Source organism: Cloeon dipterum, chromosome 3 (genome assembly GCF_949628265.1).
Source record: "Cloeon dipterum chromosome 3, ieCloDipt1.1, whole genome shotgun sequence".
Classification (NCBI taxonomy): domain Eukaryota; kingdom Metazoa; phylum Arthropoda; class Insecta; order Ephemeroptera; family Baetidae; genus Cloeon; species Cloeon dipterum.
In genome coordinates this window covers 19729776-19741298 of record NC_088788.1, presented here as the reverse complement: position 1 = coordinate 19741298, position 11523 = coordinate 19729776, and the positions used below count along the sequence as shown (strand labels likewise).

The window sequence follows — 11523 nt, the reverse complement described above, 5'->3', positions numbered from 1 at the left end:
TGATTGATCTCCTGGCCTGAAAGCGTTGAAAATCCAATCATGAATGAAAGTCGAGGCGGAAACCGCTGAATTTCCCCACCGGTTAAAAGGCCTCCTTCCGAAGCTATACACTTTGATCATCCGCCGACGCAATAATCGTCATCAAAGAGACGCACACGCACAGAAGTGAATCATCGGCACTCGAAACGCGCTCGTGGAGAGCGAGAGAAAGAAAAGAGAGGGCGGGAGGAGATGAAATGAATGCATTTTTCGCGCTTCCGCAGCCACGCGCGCCGTTGCCATGGTGACGGGGCGGCGAAGGGGGTGGGTCGGGGTGCATCCACCCCGGCGGCGCGCCATGTGGTCGGCCGGCAGTCGGCAACAATAGGGGCACGCGGCGGGCAACAATCGGAGGCGACGGCGGGGCGCGCCTGCTTCTCGGCAGCATGCCCAGAAATTTTTTATTCCGTGCCAGCAGCAGCGCCGCGTTTTTTACACCGATATTATTTTATTCTCGGCCGCGCCGCGATCCCGGCCGCCCAACCCGTTAAGCCCCGCGGCCCCCGCGCGCGGCGGCCCCCGACCTTCGCCCCCGCCGCCGGTCGAGTGTGTCCGCGTTCGGCGCCGGACACGGAAGAGAGCGACTAGCGAGTGGAGAGAGGAGGCATCGAGCCGAGGGGGTGCCGACCACACTCATCCCTCGTGACTCACTCGGGCCCAGCATGGATGCGGCGCGCGACTTTGAATCGCTGCAGATCAAGACCAAGAGCATCGAGCAGACCCTGGTGCCCCTCGTCAAGCAGGTAGGCCCCCGCTACCCTGGCCCAAACGTCACATTGTTAGTCCTCGACTTCAGAAATCGGCACTGCGGCTCACGCAATGTCCAGCAGTGAAGCAGACAAAATTTAAAACCTTTTATAGCATTCTTCTCTCTTCAAATTACATCAGAATTCAAATATATTTTACACCGAGCCAATTTGAGGCATAGATCTGAGGCAGGGAACATCTTACAATTATTTTTAATTTTTTTTTTCAAAACTATCGGAGGTGTGTTAAAATATTTGCTTGCATGTTCTGTAAATTTAAAATACTGATAAACTGTAGCAGTTAATAATGGAATTGAAAAGATGATTATATACAACAATTAAATTGTCATTGGCTTTGAATACTAGTCTGTCCTTAGGAATAATATTTGAAGCTGGACTTTGTTGTCCATCACCGCAAATGATCGTGCGGCCCCATTTCCGAAATGAATCTGGCCATTTGATGCAGAGCGAACGAGCACAAAAGGAAGCTTCAAAAGACTGCAATGCCGTCTTTCTCGGACTATATGCTGACATAAAGTACAGAGAGTCGGCCACATTATCTGCACACGAGCGTACAAAGGGAGCAAAAAGTGGCGGAGGCAGATTTAATTTTGTTTATGCATCCAAATTTATGACGCGCCCGCGCCTTCTCTTGGACGACTGTAAATAGAAAAAGAAAGGCGGCGTCTTGTCTATTTTTTGCCTCGTCTGTGTTTACAAGAGGAGACGCCGCGCGGCGCATTCGCCACCATCAACTCGCCCGCGAGAGAGACGCGCAGACCGCTTATCGCGTATTTTCACCTCAAATATATTATTGCAAACCTGGTAAACTCTGTGCAAATAAAATCACGGCTTTATTCTAAATTCTCGCCGTTTTCAGAACACACCTACTCTGAAATTAAGAGTTAATTGTAACAATTTTCTCAAAGATTTTGTACAAAAAAATATGTACAGAGTGAGATGAGAATTTCTGTATGTATCGACGGATATTTCTAAAAACTTTGAAAATAATTTTTTATATATCATGTGTTTATTATGAATTTTGAGTAAACTGAATGAAAAGTGAAAAGAGATATTTAAGACATTTAAATGGTCTTCAGCCAGAAATAAAACCAAACTATAAAAGCTTAAACGTTTTTATTTTTTTATTTTTAAGAGGACTAACAAGAAAGACGTTGTATCTATTTGTGTTGAAAGCATTAACCTTTTTTTTAGTTTCATTATATGTTATATGTTTTGAATTTTTATTTCAAAAGAGTTAATCATAATTGTCAACTAAATGATAAATTTATCATCCCTCTCACCCATAAGAATTTCTTTTTCGTCCATATTCCAGTGATGATGGCGATGATTAAGGAGTAGCCGAATAAAACAAAAAATAATAATTGTGATTATCTTACAAACTTGGTAAGTTCGACACTTACATTTTTATTTTATTAAAAAAATGAAAATAAGAGAGTTGGTAGCATGTATTTATTTATTATTTTTGGTTCAATTTGTCCTATGTTCATAGCAATAATTTATAAAAAACACAAATGAGAAATAATCCTATCCAGATTTTTGCCATGGAAATTTTGCTACACGGTTGCACGCGTCATTGTTTTGTCTTGCTAGCGGAGCAGCTGTGCATTGCATCGATTTTGGACGTGGTGCGTAGCCACGTGTCCGTGTTCGAACAGCAAGAGAGACAGAGCAAGCGACACGGTACTCGGGCCCTGAGCACGTTATTGAAATTTACGGTTGCGGATAGCCGGCAGGGGCAAAAATTAAATTTATGCCTCGGCTCCGACCGACACGATGCTGCGGGAAGTATGCAAATTGAAAACAAATTGGGCTCAGTGGGAGCTGTTGCCGCGCTCGGATCCGGATTTGGCTCAGGGTGCACAGACGCCAAAATGAGGCGTGAAACGATCGGCCTGCACCAAAGTGGAATAAATTTTCCGTTCACAGCAGGGCGTTACCAACTCGAAAATTGATGCAAAATGGCCTTGAGAGGGTGGTTTGCAAGCGCTTACTCTTGCTGACGCAGCCAGTTCAATTTCATCTTATTTGTGTGCAATATTTACCAGTCAAGTAATTTCACTGATACTGTGTCGTCAAGCAGATCGATTTCTCTCAGTTCATGGAAAATGAGTTCATGTGTTTGAACTCATAAACGATTATTCACTAAGAAATCATTCTTCCAATTTTGTTTATCAGATTAAATTCGAAGAGTTTTCTTAAACAATCTTTGTGATTTTTTCAGGTGACTCAAGGTTAAGAAATTATTTAATTTTTAAACCACTCTGACCAGACCAACGACATTTTTTTCCCACCCCTTTAAACGCATATAATTTGCAAATAAAACAATCGCGTTCAGAACGTAATATAAGGGATCGCGTGTCTGTCAGCCGTAAATCTTTCTCACTCTTAGAGATTGGGATTCCGTGCTGTTAATGTTCGGTGTGCAATTTCGTTTCTCATGCAAAATGGCCCTCACATCTGGAGAAGAAAAGAAAACGTGTGAAAAATTTATTACGGTGGAAAGACAGAACGGCTGGTGGGCTTGATATTTATGCAGGAGAGCTTTATGTATGAAAATCGATAAATCACATGGAGACGTAGATGTTTGTTTCGCGGTTCAATGTATTTAGTGACCCTTTAAGCCGACGTGAACACCACCTGCTGAAGACACTTTGAAGATTTCCTCGACTCAAATTATCATTGATCGACGTAAAAATCTAATTAAATCAACAAACAATATCTTTAAGTAACAAATTCATACAAAATGAGTAAGCCAACGAAAATTCACACGGAAAAAGTTAAACTCTGCGAAAATAGAAGTTAACTTTTAATACACGCGTTTAAACTATGTTAAAAAATAATTAAAGGAAATAAGACACTATAGCGTCACAAATGCAATTTGAATTCTGAGAAGTAGTTTAAATTCCACTGCTCGTCAGACGAAATAAAATGGTTTATTACCCTGTTTTAATGGCATTTTAGAATCTGCGTGGCTGTAAAATTTGGAGCGTTGCATTAATTTTGTTTTACGATGGCTCACATTAGCACATTATCCGAGGCTGTCTGACATAGTCTGCCTATCTATTTCAATTATCAGCAGGAGTATCGATTCGGTATGCGCGCTATCAAAAATCGCTCCTCGCCGCCGCGAATTTTGCATAACGGAGCAATAAAGCCATTGTTCACGAGTGGGTGAAAATTCCGCGAATCGGTGGATGAGAGGCGTCGGGGAAGAGCGAGAGCGAGAGCGAGAGAGAGAGAGAGAGAGAGAGAGAGAGAGAGAGAGAGAGAGAGAGAGAGAGAGAGAGAGAGAGAGAGAGAGAGAGAGAGAGAGAGAGAGAGAGAGAGAGAGAGAGACGCAACAAATATTTGCGGTCGCGTTTAATTAAATCCAGTTTGGATTGCGCGCATGCACCGCGGGGGCTTCACCCTAATAGGATTCGGCACAGAGTGAAGTGTGTGTGCCACCTCATCTCATCAGGGTCGTTACCAAAGTACGATACACACACCGCAGCCACACAATCACCCTCTGATAAAAAGCGACACTTTTGGACGACTCCCAAGCAACAACTCCGCTGAATTTAATCCTGTGCCAGAGCTGACACTCGAGATGGCAACAAATTAAAAAAGATTTCGCCACTCACCGGGCTGCTCTGCTCCTCTCATCTTACTTTCTGTCTTACATGAGAGACCCGGACAAATAGGAGCGAAGGAAACTCTAAAGGGACGCGACAATATTTATACGACTAGTTTTTAGGTTAAGAAAGCTCTTAGACAACTATCATTAAAACATTCATGCCAAAAAAATATTAAATCTCTGTTTTTCTGCTGTAATTTCCATGACTATTGTGTTTGCGGATAAACAAAAGAAGCCCCACAAAAATCATATAAAAGGCTATTTTTTGCTCGCAGTAGATTGATAACAAGATAAATGTTAACAATAAAATAGTTTAAAAATCAGCAGGAGTAATTCATTTGCTATATAAACAAATTACCAGAAAAGAAGGAAATAGTCTACGTCACATATTATTCATCTTAATAGGCTGTTTCCAGGAGAGATTTTTATATGGTCTGAAATTCCCTAAATACATCTACATAAATTTTGTCTAAGTATTGGAAAGATTGTGTGTCATAACGCCTAGAAATTTTTAGGGTGGAGAAACCAACAGTATTTGAGATTTGGAGGGTCAAAGTTTTAAAAATTGGCATATTCTGTATCCTGCGAATAGTGAGAAATTGAAAATCGCACGATCGGATTGTTTTGACGCAGGGAGCCTGCTAGGAGTCATCCCTGAGGTCAGACGAGACCATTAAAACGGATATAAAATTCCTCAGGAGAAAAATCCGCATTGAGGATGAATTCTATGTTTTATTTGAAGGATGAAATAATCTACCTCGAGTTACAGAATTTGTTCAAGAACATCAAAAGAACAATTGTACAAATATTAATTAAATTTGAAAAATAAAAAACAGCCTGATGAAAAATTAGCCAAAGTGGTTTCTACGCCTTTTACGAAAACCCCTAATCAAGGACACAATTAAGGCTGGCCAAAACCCAACTTTTAAGGTCGAGATGTCGACGGAAACTCCCAAGAGCAGGATTTAATTGCCCTCGACCCCTTTCCTCGAGAGAGGGAAAAAGCGCGATTCACCAGTCAGAATATAATTTAATTGCTCGCGCTGCTCATTTGCTTTTTTCGGAGAAAACGAGCGGATGCGGACAGGGTTGTTCTCATTAGTCAGGAGTAGAATCCCTTTTCTAGCCGCTATTAAAACGCGCTTTTCCGCCCCTTCGCTCGGCCATGAATGCACACAGCAGAAAAATAAGCGGGCCGGTCGCCAAGTGGTGGCTTTCAATTAGCTAATTCGCCGACGACGCAGGCCTGGAGCACACTGTGTTTTGTGGCCACGCTCTGACTCACTCTTTTTCTCTGCTCTCTCGGTGTGTTGGTCTGCGAAAGAGTATTTGCGCCCATTTATCTCGCACGACACGCGATACAGAGCAAAACGCCACGACGATGGACGCGGCCAAAAATATTGTGTTTCGCCCCCGCGGACAGAACAGCCCTCCCCCAATATTCATTTTGGCACGGGAATAATGCCGAAAAATAAACTCCATCGTATTTATATAAACTTATAGAGGTGTAGATTATAGCTTTTGACTCATGCTCAAGCCACGTTGCATGTATCTTTCTTGAAAAGCTGCACGTGAAGGAATAGATTACTTTTTTGACATGATTTGAATTTTTTATTATTAATTTCAAGATGGAAATTTTGGACAATCAAGCATCGATACCGTCTAAAATCATTTAACACAGTTAAAAATCCGTACTGTGTAAGTTTGTAATATTTTAGGCTTACAAAATAATTTCTTTTGACATTTTTCAGGCCCAAATAGTTTTTTTGCGTTTTCTGCTATTGATGGGAAGGTTTATTGATAATTTTAAGACTTCATATTACTAAAGTCATTTTAATTCCATGCAGTTAAATTTACGTTATATTTCTGCTATTGGAGGAAAATTCCATCCACGTTCAATTGTTTATAAAGTTAGATTGTAATAATGCATACAAGAGAGACATGAATTTCCAAATAATACCTAGAGTCATAAACTTACAAATAATACTTTGTTCAAGGGTATCAAAATATTTTGTTTAAAATTTACTTATTATTCCAATATTGGTTCTTTCAGGGAAATAGGTTAAAAAGTAACTTCAAGATTTACAGTAAGACATTAACCAATCAATTTCACTTAAAATATAATTTTTTCAGCCCCAAATGCAACATATACTTTGATGGAATAAAGATCTCAAAAAATGATGAAAATAAAAGATTTTGAAAACACGAAAGTGCCAGAAAAAGCACAGCTTTGTGTAAAATATGTTGCAAATAGTAAGAAAAACTCAGTCTAATTCAAAAAACCGGGCACAAAATGAAAGCCAGCTTATCAATTCCAGTATTTAAAACAACGGAAAAAATAGATTAACCCGTGGATACAAAATTTCCGCAGCTATTATGCCACACAATTTTGGAAACAAAACGACATCATTTATTTGCATGAAATTTGAATAAAAACAACGCCCAGCAGTCTGGATGTCCCGCAGTGAGCGTCAATTTCCATTAGGACCACAACAAACGAGATTTTCTATAGTATTCATGTGGCATTAGCTTGAATGTGTGCGTATTGTTGGACAAGCAAATGGCTCGGACACGAACGACCAATAAAAACCTGATGGCTAATTTATTCATGGAACGAGTTCTGAATTTACATCGTTAAAGCGAGACAAAACCCAATTTGAACGGACGCGAATCGTCTGCTGCCGCAATAAAATTCCATTCTGTCCCGATTACAATATAAAAAAACCAGCTGCAAATCGTCAAGGCGAAAAAAGCTGCGCGGCGAGTCGATGGGCAAGAAATTAATTAATACACGGCGGTGAGGCAGCGACTGATAAGGAAGTGGTTTATTAAAAATTTATGGGGCAGCCAGCGCCAGAGCGCCACCCAACGGGCGTGGTAATTAATTTTGATATTCCCAATTTACCTGCGGCACACCGCAGCGGGTGTATGGATGCGAATATTGCACGTGGCACGCTGCCAGCTTCCCAACTCTGGAAATTACCTCCGCACGGAAAATCCGCTCGCTGCCTGCGCAACAAATTTGGGCCCGCTTTTGCTCCCCTAACAATAGGCTGTGCCAGACGATTCTTTCCTCGAGATAAGATGCTTGTGGCTTGCAAGCTACACCATAATTTGCTTTCTCAGAGGGGTTCTGCTCCAAATTTTTAATAAATTCACCGCAAACGATGGAGGCAAAATAAAAATTTCATTTCATTTGCAATAAAATTTGATGCAAATTTAAAAAAACACGAGCTGCAATCTATTCACTGTTAAGTGATTATCCCCAAACACAATAAAAATGAGTAACAAAACTGTCCTTGATGGAGTTAAAGAAAAGGCAAGCAAAAAATGTATGAGGGAATTTTTTTTACAAAATGAAACTTCCTTTATGAGCGTTTGATGGAAATATCAAACGCAACATGTCGAAACGCTAAAAATGGCTTCCTCCATTTCTTTCTTCCTGTTGTTTATATTGCTTTTTCCCCCTCAGTTTTTTCTCATTTTAAGTTCGCGCTTCATCAGTTTCCTCGTAAAAAATTGTTGCACGAGCACCTGTCGGCGTAAAAGGAGCCTTTCATTCTCATTTGATGGAGAGAAATCTTGCCAAGTTCAACAAAGTTGTGCAGATGCCGAGAATTTTGGCAAAAGCAGCGCAAACACAAAAAGCCCAGCTCTCTCGGCTGGCTGAAATGGCCAAATACTTATAGTGGCTGTCGCAAGTTCTCACTGCCGCTCGTATTTCATCCGCACACGCTGTGCTGGTTCAACAAGTCACTTAACTGCGGCGATATTTCCTACTGGAGTCCGCCGCTTTTTACGCACCCACATCATCTTCGTAAGAGCGGCCGCAATCGCGCTTTTTTCGTATCGCGGTCACTTCTAGTTAGTTGCGTAATTTGTTTATTCTTTATTGTACAACAGAGCGAGCGGACGAGCAAAAAGTTTGATGGCGAAGGAAAACTTATTACTCCTAAATGAGTCATCCGCAAAGTGAAGACTGCACCACTTCGTAGACAGGCTCTAATAACGTAAATATAGTAAGGTTTTTGTTAATACTGTTTGTAGTGTTAACAAAATGTGTATTTATTCTCTATTGAAAGACACAATACAGTATTTAGCAAAAATATATCGAGTGACTCTTTCATCAATAATACAAACTCAAGTTTAAAAATAAAATACAGATTCAGGTTTTTAATTTAAATACGTAAAATATTGCGTGCTGTGCAAAAACGACTCATTACATCTTAGTGTTCATATAAGAGATGTTGAAATTGGGGCTGAAATTTAAATCCCTTGCCTGGTATTATTTAAAATTCTCAAAGTTTCTCAGAGAGAGTATTAAAACCCCTTGCTTTAGCCAAACTCGCAACAACGAGCTATATACGCAACCAATAACATTGCAAACGAATAACATGGGACAGGTCTCGCAGCAAAGGATGAGAGCACAATTTAGACGAAAGATGTTTACAACGAAGAACAAAAATTCAGACGGAGTTTGAACATTTCAGTTTGATTTTATTGCTGGCTTGAAATTTATAAAATGTTGGGTAAATAAAAGAGGTTAGGATTTTTTCTGCTGACCGTAATCTTCCGTATACTATAAAACCGTCATCTCATTTGCATTAATTAAACCAACGCATTAACGTTACATAATGCATTTTTACACCAGTCAGAAATGTGAAAAATTTTAAATGGTGTGTTCCCAAATGAATAAGAATCAATTAAAAAGGCATCGCAACAAAATTTTATAAACTAAGTAAAGGTTAATCGAGGCATCATTCCGTCAACAATCTTAGTAATTTTAAACTCAAAGGTTATCTCCATTTTGAAATGAGGGCAATTTAGAATAGAATATAAATATTATGAAATGCACTAGGTGTACATTACTACGATTACTACAGATTAGAAGACTCTCTCAGAGTGAATTTTCTTGCAAGGCACTTTTGAATGTAGCAAATTTTACGTGCAGGGGTTGAACTGCAAAAATAATTTAGTGGATAGCTTGCCAACCGAATAATACCATATCAAATTTAATCCAAATTTAACAGGGAAGCTTATCAGATGGATAAATGCTCGAAAACGAGACAAAGTTTGATTTATTATACAGTTTTGCTTTTGATTTTCTGTTGATGAACAGTACTTTTGCTTTTTGAACAGCAAAAATGCGTTGTTTGATACTGAGACTCCTCTCTGCTGTTGATGATCAAATTGGCAGCATAACACGGCATCCGGGCGAGGAGGAAAAGAAGCATCGTCATCACACTTGGGGTCCGGCTCTGCTTTTTGCTGGTCGCCGATTGCAAATCTGCAAAAAGCGTGAGGCCGAGTGTGCATAAGTGATTTGTGCACGTCCATTGACAATAAGCGTGGAGCGAGAGTGTGCGGCCGGCTGCTGCCGCCGCCGCTTCTGCTGCCTGTATTATATCGATCTGGGCTGAAGTTCAGTCGAGGAGTGAGGATGGAGCTGGAGTGAGCACCAGCAGCGGGTTGCCTGCTTCGCGGGGCACGCATGCCCACGAGGCGCCGCCGAGCGCCGAGACTCGCGCCCGCTCCAGTCTTCAGCTCCTCTCGATCCGGCTCGTCGCTGCACCTGAGCTGCAGGTCACCATGGCAGCCGTCTCGCACAGACACCAGGTGAGTGCCCGGCGAAGAGGCCTCGGCCCTAGCACCGTCCCCCGCCCGCCCCCAGGTGACACCTGCCCGGCCTCTGGAGTGCCGCTCTCCCATGCCATTTTTGCGCTCGCCTCCCGACCCTGCGCTACACCGGTTTCGCTCCCCAATTCGAGCAGGCATCTCCAGGCTGAGGCCAAAACTCGGAGCAAACGGTTCCCGTGGATGCGAAATTGATCCAAACGTGTTTAATTGAGATACTTAAATCTTCACGAGCGTTAAATTTTTAAATATACGTTGAAATTGAAAATGATAGGGAAAAATGCTTATCGAAAATTTTTGTTTGCACTGTTGCTTGAGAAAAACAATTCCTGTTAATGCCCTCCAAATGATGGCATTGATGCGCATGAATAGGTTGAGGACAAATAAAATTTAAGGAAAGAAATTAATTTTATTCATCTACTGTACAACTATGTAAATATTTACCGTTCCAAACGTACTATGTTACTTTTTAGTAATTTTTTTATTAAATACGCTTAAATTAAATACGCAAATTATTTGAAAATTATCCTAAATTTTTCTTGTTATGAAGAATGAAGGATAATTATATTAATTACAAAGTTGGCAGCTGTTTTCCTCAAGATTCATTTTTTGTATGATGCTATGTCTATAAAATTTGATTGAAAGAAAATCCAGCTTCAAAGTAGTTTAACCACATTACCAACTGAGTCACACGTTCTTTTATTCTTGCTTTTATAACAGATTCTCTTTGCGCGAACTTGTAAAACACGACCTCTAGTATGAATTCATTTCAATTAGATAGAAAGGGAAACTAACTCTTAAATCTGCGTTGACTTCAAAAAGAAAGCAGTGAGAATACAATAAAAGAAAGGATTCCAATCCATTTGCAAACTAAAAAAGTGTACCTGTAGAAATAAACAAATTTAAAATAGATCGTCTTTGAAAGGAGCTTTAACTCCCATGCACAACACGGTCAATAATCAATACCTTTTAAGTCATCTACTTTAAAACCGCGTGTTTAATTGATGCACTCTGCTTTCAACCACTTTCGATGTGCGCTCGAGCGTCTTTCAACGCCAAATCGGAACAGAATCACATATTTTGCATGCGTACTTTTTTCAAAGCAGAATTCGGCGTTTGTCACAAACCGACACGAGCAGCAAGCAATTTACAGCTAGAGCCGGTTAAAAATTAGTCGAAAAACACTGTCACGCGCGATTGGATGTTTGCACATGACGCAGAACACAGGGCGTAATGTGTAGAACACCACACCGCCGGACCGTGAGTATGCAAGCATTATTACAGTGAGCTGCAGAGAGAGAGAGAGAGAGAGAGAGAGAGAGAGAGAGAGAGAGAGAGAGAGAGAGAGAGAGAGAGAGAGAGAGAGAGAGAGAGAGAGAGCACATACACACTGTGCGGTTTGGCCCGTTTCACGTCGTGCCGGGACGACTCTGCCAAATATAACACACGCTCACTCAACTTATT

At 40.9% G+C, this 11523-nt stretch overlaps 1 protein-coding gene across 3 annotated transcripts in view; it reads left to right on the top strand.

Annotated features, from left to right (window-relative positions):
• The first annotated feature begins 353 nt into the window (after positions 1–353).
• Positions 354–11523, top strand: part of alpha-Catr (alpha-catenin related) — a 44569-nt gene continuing 33399 nt past the window's right edge. Inside the window, exon 1 of one of the 3 annotated variants that reach the window (XM_065486888.1) lies at positions 354–782. In XM_065486888.1, the coding sequence (XP_065342960.1) occupies positions 702–782 (81 nt within the window). In that variant the 5' untranslated portion in view covers positions 354–701. Of the gene's footprint in view, positions 783–9846; positions 10042–11523 lie in introns of those variants that run through there. The other 2 variants (XM_065486889.1, XM_065486890.1) reach the window with 2 other exon arrangements.